Below are 27,100 nucleotides of genomic sequence, written 5' to 3' on the forward strand. Positions count from 1 at the left end.
TAATTAGATCACTTAAATATTTGTCAGATTCCAGTCTCAGTAAAATAAGACTCTATGAATCGGATTTGTTCAGTGTGTATGAAGAACAACACAGAGGAGCAGAGAGAAAATAATATCTGGGTGAGGGAGAGGAATAGATGAAGGAGGAGAGGAGAAGTTGGATCAGGACAAGTGAGAAGAAGAGGAAGAGGAGAGGAGAGGAGGAAGAAGATTGTGCATCTCTATGGTTTTTCCCCTTACACATGATGAACCTGAAAGCTTATTTCTGCTGTAAATAGAAAAAAAAAAGGTTTTCTATCAATTCCTAGTTTATATCTCACAATTCTGAGAATAAAAAAGTCAGAATTGAGAGATATAAACTCACAATTGCAAAATAAAAAATATTTTTGATAAAAAGTCACAATTACCTTTTATGCTTTTTTATTCTGTGGTGGAAAAAAAGCTTCCATAATAACCAAAGGCCATGTATGTTGGATTTGTTGTTGATCAATGGCAGCAATTTCATGTTTTCATTTCAATAAAAGCTTTATACCACAATGATTACACGACCATTGTTCCATATTTACACAATATGTGGTCTGCACAGGGCACTAGCTACCAAGTGGACACCATCCCACCCTCATGAGTGCTCCATCAACACCACACACCCCCAGAACGAGATTTTAACCAAGAGGGACACTGTAGTTCATCATAGGGGACTCATCTGACCAGTAGCTGCCCTGAGCAATTCTGATACTTTCTTCTTCTTCTCTTTTTCTTCTGCACATTCTATAAAATAATGACTCTCTTCTGTTCAACACACATTCAACACTCAACCAAACATGTAGAACGCTTACATGCATTATACTTTTACTGCAGTAAAACGAAACTGAATTTTAAAATCTATGAATTTCATATTTTCTGCAGGTAGAACTGAAACATGACAGTAATGCAGTTTTCATAATGCCATCATCTGTTAGTATTTTGACAGTCATTGCTTTGATTGGTTATATGTTCATGTTGGATAGAAAATTAGTGCGACCCTTCTTCATTAATAAACCTGAGAATCTTATAGTACTACACTGTCTTTATATCTGCTTGATCATTCTCCGTCAGCGCCCGTTTCCAACTGATGACTTTGAGTCTACCTGAAAATGACTCTAACAGGGTGTCAAAAGCTCACACACCCTTAATGATATTCTGCTCTCTAGATATGATCCGTGTGAATCCTTCAAAGTAAATCTTCACCTATTTTATCTCGTAAGATTCGAGGAAGAAAACAGAACCAAACAGAACAACTTCAATATGCAGTATTTATTCAAGGATTAAACCGTTACATATTCAGGTTATAATGAATGAGACACAATAATGCTGACTAAAGGTCTGTCAAGCTGAATTATGCTGCCATTCCTGTGTCACACCTGCACATCTTAATCACATTTGCCATCCTTCACCTTAAAGATTTCAGTTCCTGATTCCCTAAAAAAAGAGAGAGATTAAAGTGAAGTTTGAAAGTGACTCTAAACTGATTTTAAACCTGCAGTACTTTGATTTAAACTCACTCGATGGCAGCACACAGCGTGCATTCATTGCCGTAAGTTTTTCCATCAGATCCACACACGGGTTTATAGATCAGTATGCACGCTCCAGATGGGTTAGGCCTGCAGTAAGGCTGGTCACATAAAAAACAACAACACTGAGTTATTTGAACATGGAGGGAAGTAATTCTACTGCCGTTACACATTCAGGTTATAATGAATGAGACACAATAATGCTGACTAAAGGTCTGTCAAGCTGAATTATGCTGCCATTCCTGTGTCACACCTGTTGATCATTATCGCATTCGCCTTCCTTCATAATAAGGATTTCAGTTCCTGATTCCCTAAAAAAAGAGAGAGATTAAAGTGAAGTTTGAAAGTGACTCTAAACTGTTTTTAAACCTGCAGTACTTTGATTTAAACTCACTTGATGGCAGCACACAGCGTGCATTCATTGCCGTATGTTATTCCATCAGATCCACACTTGGGATTATACTCCTTTGTGCATCCTATAGTCGGGTAACGCTCGCAGTTAGGCTGGTCACATAAAAAACAGCAACATTGAGTTATTTGAACATGGAGGGAAGTAATTCTACAGTCTTTATTTACTCACCTTTCTCGCTGCATCAGATACGGCCACTGTTTGTGTCAAGAAGGAAAAACAAGGATTAAAGTTTATCATGATATGGCAAGAGGAAATAACTTGTTTTGCCCATACAATAAAAGTCAATGTTGTTTTGTTGGACAAAAACAATATTTCAGCTGTTTTTTAGTGAACCATAACTTAAATCAAACTTAAAAATGTCTGAATGTGACTTAAATCTTACACATTTTTCATTTGTCCTACTTTAGCAAAAGTGAATTAAGACTTTATCGAAACAATGAAACTCTTCATTATGAAGCAAAACTATCAGTATCAGTGTATATCGCAGGTTCTCACGTGACAAATGATCCTAATATCAGTTTTAGTGAATGAAATCATGATATTACTCACCTAGGACACAGAGAAGGACGATGACTCCACGTGCAAACATTGTTCCAGACTTGAGAGTGAACTCACTAAAACTGACAATATGATCAGTGATAAAATGATCCGCCTATTTATATCAGTACTGTTTCCGCCTCTGAACTCAAGTAGTGCTCGCTGCAGAGCAAAACGACCTCCTGCTTACATGAATATTCATGAGTTTCCCAGATATGCACGAAACAGAACAACCTTCAATGAGCTCAGCTCGTTGTTTTCTTCCTTATTTGTACCTTGTGATGTTTTAAAACTCTTTTATTAGTTGTTATCATCAAGTACATCACTGCCTGTAACAACTGAAATAAACCTGTATAAATGTGTCTGAGGACTAATATCTAGTCAGAACAGGTCAGCTAACACATGTATCATCACACCAGTAGTCTATAGCTTACAAAAATATTATGTCCACAGACACATATATTCACATTTATCGCAAGGTACAAAGTAGAATAACAACGAGCTGAACTCATTGAAGGTTGTTCTGTGCCTGTCATTCAGTTACAGACGACTGCACAAAACATGCATAATAATGAGAACATTATAGACTGTTATCGAGAAGTAAACAACTGTAGTTTAGGCATAAGTCAGTCGTGATCGAAGAAAAAAAGTTTGGCTATCTTTATGGAATAATCCACTAATGTGCTGAGATACAAATTCTCAGTTGCACGTGCAATCGAGCATGTCTGGGAAACTCAAGAATATTCATGTAAGCTTCGCCTTCGGACACCGAAAATCACGTAACACTGGTTCTTTTTTAGTGAACCGGTCGAACCAGTTCACCAAATTGGACTGAATCATTAGAAACATTCTGCATCTCCAGTAACGGGTGCAAACTTATCAGGGATGAAAAAGGTGATAAAAAACACGAGACACGACGAGAAAAAAAGTTTTAATGGGATAGTTCACCCAAAAATTTAAATGATTCCATGTTTTGCTCACCTTCAAGCCATTTTAGGTGTATGTGTGTGCCGGGATATATAAAGTTTTAAATATGGATATTTTTCTTACAAAAACGCATCCCTTCACTTCAAAAGGTCTTTATTAACCCTCGGGAGTCTTATGGATACTTTATTTATTTTTATGGATGGATGCAACAAGCACACTGTAAAATGAAGTGTTCCCCACCCTTTAAACAGCCGCATATAAACCACATGTGAGATTCATAAAGATCAGTAATAACGCCAGAGCCTCAAGTCATTTTCACCACCTTTATTATATTCAGACTAATTCAAGTACTGGAGAGATGTGCAATGATTGGTGGGTAAGCTTTCCTTTCCACTTCCTGTGAAGTGATGCATCCATGTTCCTGTATTCCCTGCTCTGTCCACTTCGCAGGGCACTTACGGTCGAATGGAACGCACTTGAGGTTTTTAGTGGTGCTTTCTGTGTGTTAATATTTCTTCAACTTTTGACTATTCTTGTGTAAGACTCTCTTGTGTAACGTATGTTCGTTATGCTATCTGCACATCATAGACACACCTAGACAAAACAAGAACTAGGCCTTGGACACACTTATACACTCACACAAACATTTGAACATCTTTATTTATCTATATTTCTTAAAATGCCATATATGGTAGGTGTTGATCTTTGAGCACTGTGATTGGATGGCCTGGACATCGTTGATGATTCTGCTTTAAATATGACCCTTCTTCATTAATAAACCTGAGAATCTTATAGTACTACACTGTCTTTATATCTGCTTGATCATTCTCCATCAGCGCCCGTTTCCAACTGATGACTTTGAGTCTACCTGAAAATGAATCTAACAGGGTGTCAAAAGCTCACACACCCTTTATGATATTCTGCTCTCTAGATATGATCCGTATGAATCCTTCAAAGTAAATCTTCACCTATTTTATCTCATCCTTCCAAGATTCAAGCTTCAATATGCAGCATTTATTCAAGGATTAAACCGTTACACATTCAGGTTATAACGAATGAGACACAAAAATGCTGACTAAAGGTCTGTCAAGCTGAATTATGCTGCCATTCCTGTGTCACTCCTGTGTCACATCTTCATCGCATTCGCCTTCCTTCACAATAAACATTTAAATTCCTGATTCCCTAAAAAAAGAGAGAGATTAAAGTGAAGTTTGAAAGTGACTCTAAACTGATTTTAAACCTGCAGTACTTTGATTTAAACTCACTCGATGGCAAAACACAGTTCGCATTCATTGTTGTATGTTATTCCATCAGATCCACACATGGGTGAATAGTCCGCTGGGCATGCGTTAGATGGGTAAGGCATGCATACTAATGAGAACATTATAGACTGTAATCTAGAAGTAGGGATTCGGGCAGGTCAGTAACAAAGTCTATTGCGATATGGGACAATGGACGTTGGGGAATGGGAAGTGGTTGGAGCAGACCTGCAGGGTCTTGATGTGAGGTCTTTGTGGTTTGACAGGCGATACAGTTGGTGATGAAGTTAGTGACATCTGCAAGCATGGTCTCCCACCAGAATTGATTTTGTAGGAGTTGTAGTGTGGCTGTGATACCCGGGTGGCTGGAACTGGGGAAGTCATGGACCTGATGTAGTAATTTGTCCCGGAGCTGAATGGGAATAAATGTCCGGTTAGGAGGGCATTTTGCTGGAGGTGCTGTTTGTTCGTTGAGTTGCAAAATTTCAGTCATGTACTGGGGCAAGTAGTAAGGTTTAGGCCAGAATGTTCTCAGTACTCTCAGTGCGTCCCGTCTCGATAGTGCATCTGCCTTGACATTCTTTGACCCGGGTCTGTAAGTGACAGTGAAATGGAAATGCGTGAAGAACATTGCCCATCTTGCCTGTCGTGGATTCAATCGTTTGGCTGATTGCAGGTACTCCAAGTTTTTGCGGTCCGTGAGAATAATGAACGGATGTCTCGCCCCCTCTAACCAATGGCGCCGCCTTCATTGTGAGTAATTCCCGATTGCCCACATCGTAGTTACGCTCTGCCGCTGACAGTTTACGGGAATAGAAGGCACATGGGATCATTTTAGCCGGATCACCTTGCTTTTGAGAGAGAACTGCGCCAATGCCTGTACTGGAGGCGTCCACCTCCACAATGAAAGGAAGCTCAGGGTCCGGGTGACGGAGGATGGGCGCTGACGTGAATCGTTCCTTCAATTATTGAAATGCTCTTACTGCTTCAGGTCACCAAGTGAGATGAGAGGATTGACGCTTTGTCATGGCAGTTAACGGAGCGGCGACCCCACTGAAGTTTCTAATGAATCGTCTGTAGAAGTTGGCAAACCCCAGAAACCGCTGTAATTCTTTCAGGGTGTGTGGTTGTGGCCATTCCAACACTGCTTTTACCTTGCCATCATCCATTACCACTCCCTCTTGACTGATGACGTAGCCCAGGAATGATGTTGAAGTGCGGTGGAATTCGCACTTTTCTGCCTTGGCGTAGAGCTTGTGTTGAATTAAGCAGCTCGAACATGTTGGACGTGCTCGTCGAAGGTGTTGGAATAGATCAAGATGTCGTCTATGTATACAATGACCCACCGGTTGAGCATGTCTCAAAAGGCATTGTTGATGAAGGATTGAAAGACTGAAGGACTGTTGGACAGCCCGAAGGGCATGACAAGGGTCTCATAGTGGCCAGTAGCAGTTTAGAATACTGTCTTCCATTCATTGCCTGCCCTGATGCGAATTAAGTTATATGCACAGCGGAGATCCAGTTTGGTGAAGTATTTGGCTTGACGAAGTTGTTCGAGCGCTGCAGGAACCAATGGCAATGGGTATCGAAACTTTATGGTGATGTCGTTCAAGCCGCGATAGTCAATGCAGGGCCGTAGGCTGCCGTCCTTCTTTTTGACGAAGAAGAACCCGGATGAGGCAGGTGAAGTAGAAGGCCGGATGAACCCTTTAGCCAGTTCCCCCTCGATGTATGATTTCATGGCTTCTTCCTCTGGCTGTGATAGAGGGAATATTCTGCCTTTAGGTGGCGTGGTACCGGGCAACAGTTCAATAGCGCAGTCACTGGAGCGATGAGGTGGTAGTTCCGTGGATTTGGATTTGCTGAATGCAATGGCTAGATCTCTGTATTCGGCTGGGATAGCGGATTCGTGGTCGACTGGAGTCTCGCTGACGGAGACGGTTTGCATGGGTAATGGCATGACTGAACTCAGGCGGGGTCCCACTGGACGATCTGACCCTCCTTCCAGGATATGTGGGGATTGTGTGTTCGAAGCCAGGGCAGACCCAGGATGACTGGATTATTGGGCAAATGGATGACGTAGAAACGGATTCGTTCATGATTAAGGACTCCCACTTGCAGAGCGTGTTCAGACGTAATGTGCGCCACTTTCCCCCCTCCTATGGGTTTCCCATCTAGCACCTCCACTGTTAACGGAGAGTTGCAGGTTGTTAGTTGGATATTGTGCTCATGAATGAATGTGTCAGACATGAAATTTCCTGCTGCGCCTGAATCCAGGAGTGCGTGGGTAGATATGGCTTGATCGTTAATGGTTATTTGGATGGGTATCTTAAGGCAGTTAGAAGAGTAGGCAGAGTGGTGGTCTGAACTCACCGCTTTAGGATTGGAAGCGTTGGGTCGAATGGGGCAGTTTATCTTAATGTGACCAGCCTGACCACAGTACAGACATAGATGTAGCTGGTGCCTTCTTTCTCGTTCCTCGGGAAGGAGTGGAGTATACCAGAGTTGCATGGGTTCTGGAGCGGCGTTAACTGGTGCCAGTGAGCGAATAGGTCGTCGGGAACGGAGGAGGTTATCGATGTGGATGGCTAGTTCGTTGAATGCACTTAGCGATCTTCCCTCGTCACGGCATGCAAGTTCAGCCTGAAGCTTCAGAGATAAGCCCTTGCGAAATAGCAATTTCAATGTGTCCTCCACCCAGTTGGTTTGAGCGGCCAGTGTGCAGAATTGCAAGGTGAATTTGGCGGCGGTGGATCTCCCCTGGGTCAGAGCGAGAAGTTGATCACCAGCGCTCTTGCCGCCCTCAGGATGTTCGAACACCTCCTTGAAGCTTTGTAGAAAGGCTGCAAATGTGGGGAACAAAGAGCTATCTTCTCTCCATACCGCCGTGGTCCAGTCAAGCACTTTACCAGTGAGCAAGGAGCATACGAATGATATTCGGCTGGCTTCTGTGGAGTACAGTGAGGGTTATTGGTTAACAAACAAGGAACATTGAAGAAGAAAGCCCTTACATTTGGCAGGATTGCCGTTGAACTTCTCTGGTAAAGTGAGGCGTGGGTTTACTGCAGGTGGAGCGGTGATCGCCTGGCTGGCCGTGGTAGTGGGTGGCGGCATGGCGGCTTCGGGAGACGGGAACCGGTGAGTGACGTGAGACGAGTCAGCTCCTCGGTGAGTGACGTGAGATGAATCAACTGGTGCTGGTGTACAGCGAGCTGGCTGGCCTGTGCTGAGAGCTCGGTGGAGATCTGCATGAGAGCTGCTGGATCGTTTAATGGCGAAGTCTTCTGTAATGATGGGTCAACAGCGTGAGGATCCATTTGCAGCATCTTTATTATGAAAACACAGCACAGTACAAACAGGGGCAAGACAGTAGCGTAAACAGGGACAAGCTTAGATTGAGGCAGGCGGCAAGGATTTAGGGTCTTACTACAGGCAGAGTTTGGGGTAGGCAGCAGGCAAACACAGTCCAGGAAACAGGCAAGGGTCCAGACAGGCGGCAGAGGTTCACAGAAGCAAGGCAGTCCAAACGGTAACAAAATAACAGTCCACAGGAAAACGCTCAGAAATGATCACCAAGGCAAATCAAGACTTCGTGGTGTATGGATGCGTGTGTGCGTCTTAAATAGTGTGAGTGTGATGCAGTGCAGGTGTGTGTGCAATCAGTACCAGGAATGAGGGCATATGGCTAATGTAGTCCAGATGGGAAGAGCTCAAAACTCAGGTGACGGCTCCCTCCGGCGGCTGGGAGGAAGAGCCGCGGGAGCCGTATTCGTGACACATGGGATCATTTTCATTTTCGGGTGAACTATCCTTTAATTATGTTGTGGTTATGATAATAAAGATGCATTCGTTGGCAAAATAGTATAGTAGTAGTGTTATACAAGCTGTGTTTGGAATAATAATTATGTTTGCAAGCATTAAGTTTGGTGAAAATAACACTAACAAACAACTTTAAATGAAAAAGTCGATCACGTCAGGCTAATTAACAATTCCAAGGTTGACCTATTACTGAAATATTAAAAGTTTAATATAACATTTATTTAATGATGCCATAAGGATTTTATGATAGCAACATTTCTGATACCATAGAAATTTCAATATCACAAAAAAACTACTAGCCTAAATAAATAAAACTCAAACTCACTAAAGACAAGTAAACAGAGAAAACTCGAAACAAAAAATTTGTAAAGCTTCACTGCTTGTGTTTTGAAATCGCCCATCACTAGATATTGTTGAATAAAGTCGCTATTTTGTTATTTTCTGTGCACAAAAAGTATTCTCATCACTTCATAACATTAATGTTGAACCACTGTATTCACATGACCTGTTTTAAATATGTCTTTAGTAGCTGCTGGACACTGAAAGTGTAAATTATGTTGCTGTCAATGCAGGCCTCACCGAGCCATCGGATTTCATCAAAAATATCTTAATTTGTGTTCTGAAGATGAATGAAAGACTTACAGATGTGGAACGACATAAGGGAGAGTAATTAATGACAATTTTCATTTTTGGGTGAACTAAACCTTTAACTGTACATATACTTACTATAGCGTTAGGTTTAGGATAAGTGTCAGTTGCGTGCAATTATGCAAAATTTATAGTAATTACTATAGTAACTACATGTAAAGTGTAGTAAGCACACTGTAAAATGAAGTGTTACCCACCCTTTAAACAGCCGCATATAAACCACATGTGAGATTCATAAAGATCAGTAATAACGCCAGAGCCTCAAGTCATTTTCACCACCTTTATTTTATTCAAACTAATTCAAGTACTGGAGAGATGTGCAATGATTGGTGGGTAAGCTTTCCTTTCCACTTCCTGTGAAGTGATGCATCCATGTTCCCGTATTCCCTGTTCTGTCCACTTCGCAGGGCACTTACGGTCGAATGGAAAGCACTTGGGGTTTTAGTGGTGCTTTCTGTGTGTTAATATTTCTTCAACTTTTGTCAATTCTTGTGTAAGACTCTCTTGTGTAACGTATGTTCGTTATGCTATCTGCACATCATAGACACACCTAGACAAAACAAGAACTAGGCCTTGGACACACTTATACACTCACACAAACATTTGAACATCTTTATTTATCTATATTTCTTAATATGCCATATATGGTAGGGGTTGATCTTTGAGCACTGTGATTGGACAGCCTGGACATCGGTGATGATTCTGCTTTAAATACGACCCTTCTTCATTAATAAACCTGAGAATCTTATAGTACTACACTGTCTTTATATCTGCTTGATCATTCTCCATCGGCGCCCGTTTCCAACTGATGACTTTGAGTCTACCTGAAAATGAATCTAACAGGGTGTCAAAAGCTCACACACCCTTTATGATATTCTGCTCTCTAGATATGATTCGTGTGAATCCTTCAAAGTAAATCTTCACCTTTTTTATCTCGTCTTTCCAAGATTCAAGGGAGAAAACAGAACAGCTTCAATATGCAGCAATTATTTAAAGGATTAGTTCACTTTTAAATAAACTTTTGCTGATAATTTACTCACCCCCATGTCATCCAAGATGTTTATGTCTTTCTTTCTTCAGTCGAAAAGAAATTAATGTTTTTGATGAAAACATTCCAGGATTTTTCTCCATATAATGTACTTCAATGGGCACCAAATAGTTCAAGGTCCAAATGACAGTTTCAGCAACATACGCCCAGCTACGACTCAGGAAATTCAAAATCCTGCCGCGCCACAGAGCGCCATGTACATTGTGTTACATTAAATGTATATTATATTTCTCTCAAATCGTTGTTAATGTACGTACTGACTTCACCCTGTGGTGCAAGATATATTAGTTTTACATTTTTAGTTTAACAGCTTGAATAAAGTCTAAAAATGTATAATAAACCTTTTCTTTCATTTTGCTCTGTTGTGCCATTTTTCCATGTACACTAACCTCAGTGCGAAATATTAAAGCATAGGCATATATAACGTTTCCTTGTTGACGTAAAACACTCCCATTGTGCAGCTCTTCTATCAGGAGTCGATTCAAAATTGAGTTTGCGCGTATATAATGTGCGCGGCCGGTGTGTGATACCTGTGAGTTGTCAGAGACGCGACGCTGCGCAGCGCCGAGCTTCGCGTCCGGTGTGCGACCCCCTTTAGAGTTGTTTTTGTTCTGCTGGAGAAGAGTATGACAGTCTGATGGATCTGACAACACAGGATGGAAGAACCATTAGTTGTTTTACCTTTTTTTGTAAACGGCGTTTGACTTAGTATTTGCACGTTCAACTTGTAAACACTGACTTGGTACTTCCGCCTACGTCAAGCATGACCTTTTCAATGTAATTGCGTATTACGTGACGTCACGAACGCGCATCGCAGAACAGAGCAAGGTGAGCATTTGTGCATATAAAACTTAAGCTTTTTTTTTTTTTTTTTTAATGACCGATCGTTTCGCTAGATAAGACCCTTATTTATCGTCTGGTATCGTTTAGAGCCCTTTGAAGCTGCACTGAAACTGTCATTTTGACCTTGAACCGTTCGGTGCCCATTGAAGTCCATTATATGGAGAAAAATCCTGGAATGTTTTCATCAAAAACCTTAATTTCTTTTTGACTGAAGAAAGAAAGATATGGACATCTTGGGTGACATGGGGGTGAGTAAATTATCAGCAAATGTTTATTTAAAAGTTAACTAATCCTTTAAGGATTAAACCGTTACACATTCAGGTTATAATGAATGAGACATGAGTACAATAATGCTGACTAAAAGTCTGTCAAGCTGAATTATGCTGCCATTCCTGTGCTACACCTGCATATCTTCATCACATTCGTCTTCCTTCATGATAAAGATTTCAGTGTCTGATTCCCTAAAAAAGAGAGATTAAAGTGAAGTTTGAAAGTGACTCTAAGCTGCTTTTAAACCTACAGTACTTTGTTTAAACTCACTGGTTGGCAGCATGCAGCGCACATTCATTACCGTATGTTATTCCATCAGATCCACACACAGGTTTATAGATCTCTGGGCACATGATAGGCTCAGGTTTAGGCTGGTCACATAAATAGAAAATAACATTGAGTTATTTGAACATGGAGGGAAGTAATTCAGGTGGATTCTACCAAAGTGATCTCCAGATCTGATTGCTGCTCCCTGGTCCCATTAGCACCAATCAGATCTGGAGATCACTTTGGTAGAATCCAATCCTATGAAAGAAAGAACAAGCGAAAGAGAGAGAAAGAGTGAAAGAGACAGGACCAGCAAAACACATACACAATACGTCTCAGGACGTAACACCCCCACCCATAAATGTCAAACCACGTTTTGACAAAGTTATGCAACACTAAGCTTCAATTTACAGATTTCAAGGGTTTGACACAGTTACACATCACCCAGGATTTGCTACAGTCTTTTGGGAAAACACATTATGTCCAGCCAAGTCATTACCTAAAATAAGGTCAACACCATCAACAGGAAATTTGGAGCATACACCAATTCGCACTTGTCCTGTAACCAGTTTAGATTTCATAAAGACATTATGCAATGGAACCTCAATGCAATGGACAGCCCGAACGGCATGACGAGGGTCCCGGAGTAACCAGTGGCAGTGGAAAAGGCTGTCTTCCATTCGTCCCCCTCTCTGATACGAATCAGATTGTACGATGTGGATGGGCGGATGAATCCTTTGGCTAGTTCCTCCTCAATGTATGCTTTAATTGCTGCTGACTCGGGTTGTGACAGGGGAAAGATTCTGCCCACAGAATTCAATGGCACAGTCACCGGGACGATGAGGAGGTAGCTCTGTGGATTTATTTTTACTGAAGGCCACGGCCAGGTCAGCATATTCACCAGGTATGTTGAGGTTTTCAGTGTCAGTATCATGGAGTGAAACAGTTTGAACAGGCAGGGGAGTGATTTGCTTCAGGCAGTTCTTATGGCAGTTCGCGTCCCATTGCACAATCTGGCCCTCTTTCCAGGAAACTTGTGGATTATGAGTTCTGAGCCACGGCAGACCAAGGATTACAGGGTTGTTGGGTGAGCGAATGACATAAAAGCAGATTTGTTCGTGGTGAAGAATTCCTACTTGTAAGGCGAGTTCAGCAGTGATATGTGCCACTCTGCCTCCTCCGATGGGCTTCCCATCTAACGCCTCCACTGTCAAAAGGGAATTACAGTCCGTTAGTGAGATGTTATGATCTTTGATGAATGTATCTAACATGAAATTCCCTGCTGCTCCAGAATCCAGTCGAGCGTGTGTGGATATTCTTTGGTTATTTACTGTAATCTGGATGGGAATTTTGAAGCAGTTGGAGGAGTAATTAGACTGATGTGGGGAACTCACTGCTTTGGAATTAGAAGACTGAGGTCGTACGGGGAAGTTTATTTTGACATGACCAGGCTGTCCACAGTAAAGGCACAGGTGTAGTTGTCATCTTCTCTCCTTCTCTCTCTTCGGGACATAGTGGGGTATAACTGAGCTGCATGGGTTTGAGAGCGGGACTCACTGAGGTGGGCAGTCGGGCAGGACACCGGGATCATAGGAGATTGCCAATGTGAATGGCTAGTTCGATGAAAGCATTGAGCGAGCTTCCCTCATCTCGGCATGCAAGCTCGGCTTGTAGCTCCAGTGTTAGGCCCCTTCGGAATAGCGGCTTTAATGTGTCTTCAACCCAGTTCGTTTGTGCGGCCAGAGTGCGGAAGTTCAGCGCGTAATCTGCTGCAGTTACATTACCTTGGCTGAGAGAAAGTTACTGATTGCCAGCACTCTTGCCTCCCTCGAGGTGTTCGAAGACTTCCTTGAAGTTTCGTAGAAAGTCCAGAAAAGTGGGAAACACAGAGCTGTCATCTCTCCACACCGCTGTGGCCCAATCCAGTGCTTTTCCAGTGAGTAATGAGCACACAAACGATATCCTGCTGGACTCGGTGGGATACAGAGACAGTTGCTGGTTAATAAACAGGGAGCATTGGAGAAGAAACCCTTTACATTTGGCGGGAGTGCTGTCAAACTTTTCAGGGAGTGTTAGGCATGGGTTGACTGCAGGAGAGGCCATGAAGCCTGGATTGGAGGGAGCAGCGGGCGGCGGCGTGGCGGCTTCGGCGGGGCTAAACCGGAGGCCTCGCAGCGTTTTCAGCAGCTCTTCGGTAAGTGAAGTCAAGTGGTTCATTTGATGTTGATGCACCGCTAGCTGGTTGGCCTGGACAGACAATTAGGAGGAGATCTGCACGAGAGCTGCTGAATCGCTGTTTGACAAAGTCTTCTGTAATGATGGGTCAACAGAGTGGGGATCCATTTGCAGCCTTTTATTAAAAGAGAGTACAATGCAGACAGGGCAAAGGCAGAGGCATAAACAGGAACAGGCAATAGTCATGGCAGGCGGCAGACAAACAGAATCAGGTCACAGGCAAGGATCAGGGCAGGCGGCAATACAATCAGAGTCCAGTAAACAGGCAGGGATCAGGGCAGGCGGAAAAGGTTCACAGAGAATAAACAATCCAAATGGTAACAGGTAACAGTCCACAGGAAAACGCTCAGAAATGAGTGTGATGTAGTGCAGGTGTGTGTGCAATCAGTCCCAGGAATGAGGGTCTATGGGTAATGTAGTCCGAATGGTAACTGATCAGTATTCCGGTGATGGCTCCCTCCGGCGGTCCGGAGGAGGAGCCGCGGGAGCCACATTTGTGACAGACTGGGTGAACAGATGCAACACCAACATATCTGGATTGAGCAGATGGATTCCTCCGTTTCCAGGCCTCACAGTTAGCTATAAGATGATCTGGCTCACGACAATAGAAACAAACACGCATTTTCCCACTGTATTTGTGGACAGGCTTATGTGTTTTCTTTGGGTGGGTTTCATTAGAGAAAACATGGGTATTTTCTTCATTCGAAGCTCCATCTAAATAGATGTTGTTCTGCTGATTCTCTAAGGGGAAAACAGTCTTTTGTGTCAGATAGAACTCATCACTGCAGCTTCCGAAAGAGAAGAGACTTTTTGTTCATTTAGATGAAACACAACTTTGTCTAGCAGACAACTTCAAAGTCGTCCAACAAAAACAACTCGCATAGTTGTGCAAAATTGGAGAACCAAAATTGCAACACACCACTTCTGAAACAAAGCTTGCTTCTCATGGGCAAACTCCACAAAGGTTTGATTAGCTGATTTCACATGGGGTCTAAATTGCTGTCTGTAAGTCTCAGGTACCAATTCATAAACCCTTAACACAGCAGTCCTCACAATTTCATAATCCAATCTCTGCTCAATTGGTAAAGTGGAACACACTTCCAGGGCAATACCTACCAACCTGCACCACAGTGGCAATGCCCACATCTCTTTGGGCCATCTGAGGGTAGCTGCCACCTGCTCAAAAGCGGTGAAATATGTATCCACCTCAGCTTCCCTGAAAAGAGGCACCAACTTAACATGCTTACAAGCATCAAATACAGATGGAGGACTGGTACCATGCATTGGTGTGGAAACTCCAGAGAGGGTAGAAGTAACATCTACTATGGACTGAACAGGGGTAGAGGAGCTAGGTTTTTCATGACCATGCAATTTTGCAGTCTCTAGCTCTATCTCCCGCAAACGCAACAGCTGGTTCTCATGCTCTTGCCTTTTTATCTGCAATTCAAGTTCTTTTAACCTGATTGCCAACAAGGGATCACAATGAGCAGGACTCAAGTCAGAGGAAGACTTTACATTGGTTACCACTGATGCAACAGCCACCTCTTCAACAGCACTGTCCACTGGCTTGGCTGGCAAGATCGGCATGTTCACCAATCTATTGTACAACTCAGCATTTAATAGTTGTTTAGAAGCATTGGGAGACACAACAACATGAAAGAAATCTGCAATGTTTAACAGGTCATCTTTCCTGCACTTATTAAATATTTCCAAAGTTGGATTTTCAGTTAATGAAGATAGATCAAACTCCATTACTAACCTACATCCACACCAAATGAAAATATCTAATCAAACACAGTGACTCAGGCCTGATCTAGTTTTACAGGATCCCGGACGAGTCCCCACTTGTTACGACCCCGTTTAGGGTGAGGTCGCAACATAAACTGCAATTGAAATCAAAGATCCTTTGTACACTTTTATTTACAAAACCACAAGTGAAAGCACAACTTCAGGGGTGAGCAAAGGCCAAAACAACAAACAAACACCACACAAACTCCTAACAGAAAAACCTAAATTCCCTAACAAAAGAAAAGAAAAGAAGATACAATAAATTACCCTAACTCCCTATCTAATGGAAAACAGGAGAAAACAGTATTTACAAAAGAAATGGCACTCACCCCCTACAGCTGCCTTTGCTCACCCCTGAAGTTGTGCTTTCACTTGTGATTTTGTAAATAAAAGTGTACAAAGGATCTTTGATTCAAATTGCAGTTTATGTTGCGGCCTCACCCTAGACGGGGTCATAACAGGACACATCCGGAAAGACCCCGGCGTCGCTTGCGTCCTTGCGTCAGGAGCCGCTCGCAGGGTGGGGGCTCTGTCACAAACAAGTCTCCTGCACCAGATCTCCCGGATCACCAGAGGGAGCCCTCGCCCGAGTATTGACTTTATTTGAACTCCATTTCCCATGAACCCTCATACCTGGGACTGATTACCTTGCATCTGCCGCCAATCACACACACTCAGTCTCCTGTAAAGGATGCTCTCACTCACACTTCATTGCGAAGTCTTGATTAAACCCGGTTGTCATTTCTGAGCTTTATTTCTGTACTACTTACCTGTTGTTGACTTGGACTGTTTATCTGGACTCTGATTTCTGCTGACAATATGACTGCGCAGCGCTGATGCATCTCGAATAAGCCTGATGTCATTCACTTTCAAAAACTAGACGTAGACGTATCACAATAATGACCTTGTTGAAGTTGACAAGTTTGCACCCCTGATTGTAAGTCCAAAAGACCAAAAGTGCATATGAAGGCCCTGTCCCAAATGGCACACATTATAGCACCTTAAAATTATAAAGTGAATACTTTTCTGTCTGCCTTTGTTATTTTAACAATATCTAGTGATGGGCGATTTCAAAACACTGCTTCATGAAGCTTTACGAATCTTTTGTTTCGAATCAGTGATTCAGAGCGTGTGTAACTGCCAAAGTCACGTGAACTATTGAAGTTTTGAAACAATTATGACGTAACGAAGCCTTGTTTACTGAAATCATGTGACTTTCACACTCTGAACAACTGATTCGAAACAAAAGATTCGTAAAGCTTCATTAAGCAGTGTTTTGAAATCGCCCATCACTAGATATTGTTGAATAAAGTCACTATTTTGTTATTTTCTCACAAAAAGTATTCTCATTGCTTCATAACATTAATGTTGAACCACTGTAGTCACATGACCTGTTTTAAATACGTCTTTAGTAGCTTTCTGGACACTGAAAGTGTAAATTATGTTGCTGTCAATGCAGGCCTCACTGAGCTATCGAATTTCATCAAAAATATCTTAATTTGTGTTCTGAAGATGAATGAAGGTCTTACAGATGTGAAACGACATGAGGGAGAGTAATTAATGACAATTTTCATTTTTGGGTGAACTAAACCTTTAACTATAAATGGACGTACTATAGCGTTAGGTTTAGGATTAGTGTCAGTTGCGTGCAATTATGCAAAATTTATAGTAATTACTACAGTAACTACATGTAACGTGTAGTAAGCACACTGTAAAATGAAGTGTTACCCACCCTTTAAACAGCCGCATATAAACCACATGTGAGATTCATAAAGATCAGTAATAACGCCAGAGCCTCAAGTCATTTTCACCACCTTTATTATATTCAGACTAATTCAAGTACTGGAGAGATGTGCAATGATTGGTGGGTAAGCTTTCCTTTCCACTTCCTGTGAAGTGATGCATCCATGTTCCCGTATTTCCTGTTCTGTCCACTTCGCAGGGCACTTGCGGTCGAATGGAACACACTTGAGGTTTTTAGTGGTGCTTTCTGTGTGTTAATATTTCTTCAACTTTTGACTATTCTTGTGTAAGACTCTCTTGTGTAACGTATGTTCGTTATGCTATCTGCACATCATAGACACACCTAGACAAAACAAGAACTAGGCCTTGGACACACTTATACACTCACACAAACATTTGAACATCTTTATTCATCTAGATTTCTTACAGTTTTTTTCAATTGCTAACATACTTTTGTCCAATCTTTAGTCACAATTTCAAAACTCTAAACACATTTAGCAGAACATCCGTCTGTTGTGGCCATACTATTAACACAATTCATGTCGTTTTCACACAAAATGCAGTTAATTAACCCGTTTCTAAAATGCTTACATTTTCTTTTCATATAAGCTTACCTCATACCAAAATCATGGATCTTTCTCATCTTATTTGCAAACGCTTAAACACAGCAAGTCAGAAATGAAGACCTAATGTTCCAATCATTAAATATAGGATAAAACCTATACTTCTGCAACAAGAGAATTGAAAATATATATAAAACACATACTGAAACAATTGATAAGCATTTTTAATTAGATCACTTAAATATTTGGCAGATTCCAGTCTCAGTAAAATAAGACTCTATGAATCGGATTTGTTCAGTGTGTATGAAGAACAACACAGAGGAGCAGAGAGAAAATAATATCTGGGTGAGGGAGAGGAATAGATGAAGGAGAAGAGGAGAAGTTGGATCAGGACAAGTGATAAGAAGAGGAAGAGGACAGGAGAGGAGGAAGAACGTGTGCTGGATTGTGCATCTCTATGGTTTTCCCCCTTACACATGATGAACCTATGAAAGCTTATTTCTGCCGTAAATAGAAAAAAAAAAGGTAATTGTGACTTTTTATCTCACAATTCTGACTTTTTTTTCTATCAATTCCTAGTTTATATCTCACAATTCTGAGAATAAAAAAGTCAGAATTGAGAGATATAAACTCACAATTCCAAAATAATAACCTTTTATGCTTTTTTATTACAGTTTTTTTACAATCATTAGGACACATTTCTCAATACTTAGGCCACTTTTTCAAAACTCTTCACACAGTTCTCCTAACCAACTTTCATCTTGGCACAGCAGTTCGTTTCACATTCAAAATGCACTAAATCTACCAAAACACTTAATTCATGTCTCAAATCAACTCATTCTTCCAGAACACTAGCAAAGGTTTTCACCCAGCAAACACACTTTGTCAGTCATAAAATACTGACATAAAAGCACTAACAGGTATCATTATACAATGTTTTCTTTTGTAAAATTTCTTAACAAAACAAGAATAATACTGTCTATTGTTTATAATTCACTGCAGTTTGTTACATGAACCTTGTTTACTGTTACGTGTAGTGCAGGACGGAAGAGGCAGTACTCGGTAATCCACAGCACAAGGGTATTTATTACAGTTTTTCTCAATTGCTAAAACACTAAACCCTATTGTCTGAACCAAATGCTCAGTTGCCTGAACCCACTGATTGAATCAATCACTCTTTTGGCAAAACCATAAGCACTTTTCACCTGTTTAGACACAACTTGCCAACACATTTTCATTGTGATGCGCCCGTGCTGCATAATGGTGAGCACAGGTGACAAAAGTCAAACACAATTAAAGCACAGATGTCACCACTTGAACACAACAACTCAAAATTGATCACACTTGTGGCTAATGATGTGAGGGAACATATAAAGTAAGCCAGTTCAGAGAGCACTGGTTTGTGAGGCCCTACAATGGATAGAAATCTGAGAGGAAGAGTTTGTGTGAGAGGAGGTTGAGGTGGTCAGCGAAGACCAAGAACAGTAATATCTGATGAAATCAGAGCTACTGTGATTGACCATGTTCTTGTCCATGGTATGAGCATGAGGCAGGCTGGACAAAGGGTACAACCAAACATCAGTAGATTCACTGTGTCCACCATAATCCGAAGATTTAGAGAATAGAACAGGTAATTACCTTTTTTTGACATTATAGTACAGTATGTAAATGTTGACAGCAATAACTGTATGACATACTATATACTGTACCACAGTATACTGTAAGTAAATATGTTTCAGTACATCACTGTACCAATATACTGTAGTATTGTAATGGAGGGTTGGTCTAACTGTTTGTAGGCCTAGTATTCCATGTATATTTTTTGTAACTCCATGTTCTCTTTTTGTAGAATTGAAAGACTGCCACATGGGGGTGGGAGGACAGGTATGTTCTCCCCACACCAAGAGACCCTAATTGTTGATATGGTCCGTGAGAACAATGGCATTAAACTGAGTGAAATTCAGCAGAAGATCATTGAGGACCATGTAAATTTTGAGGGTATCAACAGTGTCAGCCTCTCTACTGTTGATCGTGTCCTCAAACGCAACAGACTGCGCATGAAACGGCTATACAGAGTGCCCTATGATCGCAACTCAGACAGAGTCAAAGAGCAAAGATTCCAGTATATACAGGTTGGCATATATCCAGACACATTCAATGTTGATTACTCTAAGTAGTGATTTACTGTAGTGGCCTAAATCACTTTTTCCGTATCACTTACAAAACTGTATCTATTTCTACAGAGGGTTTTTCAGCTGGATGCAATGGAAAGACCCCATGAATACATCTACATGGATGAAGCTGGGTTTAATCTCACCAAAAGGAGAAGGAGAGGCCGTAATGTGATTGGCCATCGGGCCATTGTTGGTGTTCCTGGGCAGCGTGGTGGCAATGTCACATTATGTGCTGCCATCAGCAATCATGGGGTTGTCCACCATCATGCCAACCTGGGGCCCTACAACACTCACCAGCTCCTCATTTTCCTCAATCACATGTGAGATGCTCTGTTAGGGCAGCAGGATGAGCATCCCATCTATGTTGTTGTTTGGGACAATGTGGGACACCATCCCACCCTCATGAGTGCTCCATCAACACCACACACCCCCAGAAAGAGATTTTAACCAAGAGGGACACTGTAGTTCATCACAGGGGACTCATCTGACCAGTAGCTGCCCTGAGCAATTCTGTTACTTTCTTCTTCTTCTCTTTTTCTTCTGCACATTCTATAAAATAATGACTCTCTTCTGTTCAACACACATTCAACACTCAACCAAACATGTAGAACGCTTACATGCATTATACTTTTACTGCAGTAAAACGAAACTGAATTTTAAAAACTATGAATTTCATATTTTCTGCAGGTAGAACTGAAACATGACAGTAATGCAGTTTTCATAATGCCATCAACTGTTGGTATTTTGACAGTCATTGCTTTTATTGACTATATGTTCATGTTGGATAGAAAACTAGTGCTAGTGTTTGACAGAACGACTCTATTTTTAATGTGTTTTGATAGAGTTAATATGTGTAGAAAAAGGTTTTCAGCGTTTTGAAATGTAGAGTTTGTGTTTATTTAACGAAATATGGTTCTGAGCAGAAGATTAACTATTTGGCTAATTGTGTGATGTTTGTGTGTTGCTGTGTTAAGAGTTTATAGAAAAAGTACTTTAAGTATTGATAAACGCTTGTTAGCAATTGAAAAAAACTGTAATATGCCATATATGGTAGGTGTTGATCTTTGAGCACTGTGATTGGACGGCCTGGACATCGGTGATGATTCTGCTTTAAATACGACCCTTCTTCATTAATAAACCTGAGAATCTTATAGTACTACACTGTCTTTATATCTGCTTGATCGTTCTTCATCATTCTCCACTCCTGCAGATCTTAAGCACATTTGCCTTTTTTCACCTTAAAGATTTCAGTGTTTGATTCCCTAAAAAAAGAGAGAGAGATTAAAGTGAAGTTTGAAAGTGACTCTAAACTGATTTTAAACCTGCAGAACTTTGATTTAAACTCACTCAATGGCAAAACACAGTTCGCATTCATTGGCTATGTTTTTCCATCAGATCCACACACGGGTCTTTAGCTCTCTATGCATTCTCCAAATGGATTAGGCTCGCAGTAAGGCTGGTCACATAAAAAAAAACATCAACATTGAGTTATTTGAACATGGAGGGAAGTAATTCTACTGCCGTTACACATTCAGGTTATAATGAATGAGACACAATAATGCTGACTAAAGGTCTGTCAAGCTGAATTATGCTGCCATTCCTGTGTCACACCTGTGAAGAGCACTTGCTTTCCTTCACAATAAGGATTTCAGTTCCGGTTTTCCTAAAAAAAAGAGAGAGATTAAAGTGAAGTTTGAAAGTGACTCTAAACTGTATTTAAACCTGTAGAACTTTGATTTAAACTCACCTGATGGCAAAACACAGCACGCATTCATTGATGTATGTTTTTCCATCAGATCCACACTTGGGTTCATAGATGTCTGGGCAGTGATTAGTTGGGTAACGCTTGCAGTTAGGCTGGTCACATAAAAAAACAGCAACATTGAGTTATTTGAACATGGAGGGAAGTAATTCTACAGTCTTTATTTATTCACCTTTCTCGCTGCATCAGATACGGCCACTGTTTGTGTCAAGAAGGAAAAACAAGGATTAAAGTGTATCATGATATGGCAAGAGGAAATAACTTGTTTTGCCCATACAATAAAAGTCAATGTTGTTTTGTTGGACAAAAACAACATTTCAGTCGTTTTTCATTGAAAAATCAAACTTAAAAATGTCTGAATGTGACTTAAATCTTACACATTTTTCATGTGTACTACCTTAGCAAAAGTGAATTAAGACTTTATTGAACCAATGAAACTCTTCATTTTGAAGCAAAACTATCAGTATCAGTGTATATCGCAGGTTCTCACGTTAAAAAAAAAAAGTATACTAAGTATACTTGCAGCAAGACTAATTACTAGTATATTTCAAGTGTGTTAATGATTAGTTCATTTAAAGTGTGCTATTTTGAAACAACTAATTTGTAATAAGTATATTTAAGTTGAAATTAAGTAGTATTAAAATACAACTTTAAGTATATTTAGTATACTTATGTGTGCTAAATTGGAACAACTTCAAGTATACTTAGTACACTTTAAGTATATGTCTGTGTAGGGACTAATTACATGCTTGATTATAGGGCTGGGCAATATATCGCATGCAATTGTCACGCCCTGATTACCGCTAAATCACCATCACCTGCTTTCAAATGGAGCAGCATTTAATAGACAGAGCCGTAGTTCACTGATAAGCTACGCAATATCGCGTTCATATCGCAGATGAATCGCCTTCGATAATGAACGCGATATTGCGTAGCTTATCAGTGAACTACGACTCTGTTTATTAAATGCCGCTCCATTTGAAATCAGGTGATGGTGATTTAGCGGTAATCAGGAAACCGGCTTTACTGACGAAATGCGCGTGACAATCGCATGCGATGTATCGCCCAGCCCTACTTGATTAGTGATATTAAAGTGTACTTAATTTGTGTTATAAGTATACTTTGTGTTAAAAGTATATTTTTTGTTATAATATATGTTGTATTATAAGTATACTTTATTTCTGTTATAAGTATACTTTTATTTGTGTTATAAGTATACTTTTATTTGTTATAAGTATACTTTTATGTGTTATAAGTATACTTTTATTTGTTATAAGTATACTTTTATTTGTTATAAGTATACTTTATTTCTTGTTATAAGTATACTTTTATTTGTGTTATAAGTATACTTTTATTTCTGTTATAAGTACACTTTATTTCTGTTATAAGTATACTTTATTTCTGTTATAAGTATATTTTTTGTTATAATATATCTTGTATTATAAGTATACTTTATTTCTGTTATGATTATACTTTATTTCTGTTATAAGTATACTTTATTTCTGTTATGAGTACACTTTATTTCTGTTATGAGTACACTTTATTTCTGTTATAAGTATACTTCATTTCTGTTATAAGTATATTTTTTGTTATAATATATGTTGTATTATAAGTATACTTTATTTCTGTTATGAGTATACTTTATTTCTGTTATAAGTATACTTTATTTCTGTTATGAGTACACTTTATTTCTGTTATAAGTACACTTTATTTCTGTTATAAGTATACTTTATTTCTGTTATAAGTATATTTTTTGTTATAATATATGTTGTATTATAAGTATACTTTATTTCTGTTATAAGTATACTTTTATTTGTGTTATAAGTATACTTTTATTTGTTATAAGTATACTTTATTTCCATTATAAGTACACTTTATTTCTGTTATAAGAATACTTTATTTCTGTTATAAGTATACTTTTATTTGTGTTATAAGTACACTTTATTTCTAAGTATACTTTATTTCTGTTATGAGTACACTTTGTGTTATAAGTACACTTTATTTGTGATTTAAGTACATTACAAAATAATTACGAGTGTCTTCAGAAAACACAAGCAATATACACTGAATATATTATTTTACAGGTAATAGTATATACTGTATGCTCAGTACCTTTGGCTTATTCCAAATATTAAACATTACACACTTTGCAGTCAATAACTATACACTTTGTTATTACTTATACTTTGTATAATATAGTCAACATTTGAAGCGGATCAAAACCTTTAATCAAAGTTGTCTTAACTTTTTTGATCCACTTCAAATGTTGACTACTGTACTTTGAATTACATAATCTCACACAATACAGTTTTGCTACTATTTAAATACAGTTTAACACATTTTCCCAAAGTTGAATGCATTTGTTTTCAAGGCCATTAAAATAAATAAAATGTAAGAACATCACTAATGAAGAGACATATTTCATTGACAAATCCAATAGTTTTTATTTAAACTTAGATTCAGCAAAACTTACCATGTTTTCATTAAAGAAAAATATATATATATTGGACCATGGTAACCCTCTATACACAAATACAAATTACACATTATATTCCATTTTCTTATGAGCTTCTCATTGTGTCTGATGTGCCATGATGAAATAAAATGATGACCGCAGAGAGTCGTGAAGAACAGCATCTGTTGACAGAATATACCAAAGATATAAGACAGCATGTTCAACTCTTTATTCACGTTTACAATAGTCTGTCTGAATCCTATATTGAACCAATAATATTTCTGCAGGGAACTGTATCAGTATGGCATGTCGATGTTGTTTTCGGTACATAGTCAAACATAAAACACTTTACTTCGGTAAAGATGGTTTTATATTCGCATATTCGGACTTCTGATAAATTCAGACTTTCCAATAAATGTGCAATAAATTAATGTTTGCGAATTTTAAGCAGCGACATGATATCGACAACCAACGATTGTCAACTTACAACATTTTTCACAGTCGATCAAAATAGGCAAGTATTGTTTTAATGGCATATTTACTTTTGAATGTCCACTGAATGTCCAATGTAGTGTGATTAACAAGACTATTGAATACGGATGTCCGAATGTGCGAATATAAAACCAACTTTACCGAAGTAAACACTTTATGAATTAATATCGTAATACGGGCCGATTTGACCAATCATATAAATGTTTTGGTGCTGCACACAAACATGTGCCATAAACCACCACACACAAACTCAAAAAGGAGATATCAAGCCGAAATATCGCTCTCCGTTTGTTAAAGAAAATAAAGTTTGTTAACTGGTAGACTACAACTCACCTCCCAATAGCAGCACTTTTCTCCGGTTCTTTCAGGATCGCGTAGGCCATTAGATTAGCCGGTTGTCGTCGCCATCACGGTCAGGCTGCGATGTCACTTGATAGAATCCCCAAGATTGAGCGATGTATTGCGCTTTCAGTGTTTTATTAAATAAATTATACATTGCGACATTATACTTCACCTGAGTGACTGAGCGAGGGGATTCAGACGACGACCGTGACGTCAGCAGCTCTGATTGGCTGAAGGCAGTGAGCAACAAAATCTGATTGGTCACAGACCAAGTTGAAGAGACATTTGAATTCCGATAAGTTTAACCACTCCACATATTTTTTCGCATTACTTGTGCTGCTGGTGTGTTGTTTAATATAAATTTGTGTGTACGATTGTAAAATGATTCTGCCAGTGTAAACTTAATAAACATTTACACATATTTGGAAATTGTAGGGTATAGGCTACACTGCATATACTAAATGGGCTTGTAATGCATTCATACTGAAATAAATAGCACAAGTAATATAATGAATTCCAAGGATGAAGAAGTAAACTTAAAAAATATACTCAAATATAACATTAGATACACTACAACTTCAGAATATTAAATAATGTATTTTTTAAATATACTTTCAGTGCATTGTTACAATGATCATTTTCAGCGCACTGTTAAAATATACCTCAAATATATTTTTATAAAGTGCAAATAAATACACTTTTAAAAAATAAACTGAACCTACACTTCAAGTATATTTTTCTAAAAATATATTTTTTAGAAAATATACTAAAGTACAATTATTTTAAAGTGTGTTAAAAGTTGCATTGTGAAAATATGATACTAATATGCTTTTTATATATTTAATGATAGTACATGTTTTGTTAGTATATTTGCAGTGTACTATAGAAAAAGGGAATATACTTAAAATAAAATAAAGTATACTTTTTTTCACTAGGGTTCTCACGTGATCCTAATATCAGTTTTAGTGAATGAAATCATGATATTACTCACCTAGGACACAGAGAAGGACGATGACTCCACGTGCAAACATTGTTCCAGACTTGAGAGTGAACTCACTAAAACTGACAATATGATCAGTGATAAAATGATCCTCCTATTTATATCAGTACTGTTTCCTCCTCTGAACTCAAGTAGTGCTCGCTGCAGAGCAAAACGACCTCCTGCTTACATGAATATTCATGAGTTTCCCAGATATGCACGAAACAGAACAACCTTCAATGAGCTCAGCTCGTTGTTTTCTTCCTTATTTGTACCTTGTGATGTTTTAAAACTCTTTTATTAGTTGTTATCATCAAGTACATCACTGCCTGTAACAACTGAAATAAACCTGTATAAATGTGTCTGAGGACTAATATCTAGTCAGAACAGGTCAGCTAACACATGTATCATCACACCAGTAGTCTATAGCTTACAAAAATATTATGTCCACAGACACATATATTCACATTTATCGCAAGGTACAAAGTAGAATAACATCGAGCTGAACTCATTGAAGGTTGTTCTGTGCCTGTCATTCAGTTACAGACGACTGCACAAAACATGCATAATAATGAGAACATTATAGACTGTTATCGAGAACTAAACAACTGTAGTTTAGGCATAAGTCAGTCGTGATCAAAGAACAAAAGTTTGGCTATCTTTATGGAATAATCCACTAATGTGCTGAGATACAAATTTTCAGTTGCACGTGCAATCGAGCATGTCTGGGAAACTCAAGAATATTCATGTAAGCTTCGCCTTCGGACACCGAAAATCGCATAACACCGGTTCTTTTTTAGTGGACCGGTCGAACCAGTTCACCAAATTGGACTGAATCATTAGAAACATTCTGCATCTCCAGTAACGGGTGCAAACTCATCAGGGATGAAAAAGGTGATAAAAAACACGAGACACGACGAGGAAAAAAGTTTTAAAGGGATAGTTCACCCAAAAATTTTAATTACTCCATGATTTGCTCACCCTCAA

The 27,100-nt window shown here is 39.4% G+C and overlaps 2 protein-coding genes across 9 annotated transcripts in view; both read right to left on the reverse strand.

The window, feature by feature from the left end:
* LOC125258832 (ovoinhibitor-like) overlaps positions 1-27,100 on the reverse strand; it is a 301,375-nt gene that overhangs the window by 167,845 nt on the left and 106,430 nt on the right. The window lies entirely within an intron of this gene.
* On the reverse strand, positions 1,279-26,258 carry LOC125258844 (ovomucoid-like). 2 transcript variants are annotated; one of them, XM_048176010.1, is made up of 6 exons: positions 26,126-26,258; positions 22,018-22,043; positions 1,945-2,054; positions 1,804-1,861; positions 1,542-1,651; positions 1,279-1,458 (listed from the first exon to the last, which is right to left on the reverse strand). In XM_048176010.1, exons 1-6 carry the CDS (start codon positions 26,163-26,165, stop codon positions 1,410-1,412), a joined length of 393 nt encoding a protein of 130 aa, XP_048031967.1. In that variant the 5' UTR covers positions 26,166-26,258; the 3' UTR covers positions 1,279-1,409. The 2 variants fall into 2 exon arrangements, with proteins under 2 accessions (XP_048031967.1, XP_048031965.1); XM_048176008.1 differs by lacking the exons at positions 22,018-22,043; positions 26,126-26,258 and adding exons at positions 2,131-2,156; positions 2,512-2,651.

Source organism: Megalobrama amblycephala, linkage group LG23 (assembly GCF_018812025.1).
Source record: "Megalobrama amblycephala isolate DHTTF-2021 linkage group LG23, ASM1881202v1, whole genome shotgun sequence".
NCBI classification, from domain to species: domain Eukaryota; kingdom Metazoa; phylum Chordata; class Actinopteri; order Cypriniformes; family Xenocyprididae; genus Megalobrama; species Megalobrama amblycephala.

Coding starts and splice junctions, on each gene's coding strand:
- LOC125258844 (XM_048176010.1), bottom strand. CDS start 26,165: ATGTTTGCACGTGGAGTCATCGTCCTTCTCTGTGTCCTAG. Junction 2,055..22,017: donor TATCTGATGCAGCGAGAAAG/GTGAATAAATAA, acceptor TTATGTGACCAG/CCTAACTGCGAGCGTTACCC. Junction 1,459..1,541: donor ACGCTGTGTGCTGCCATCGA/GTGAGTTTAAAT, acceptor CTCTTTTTTTAG/GGAATCAGGAACTGAAATCT.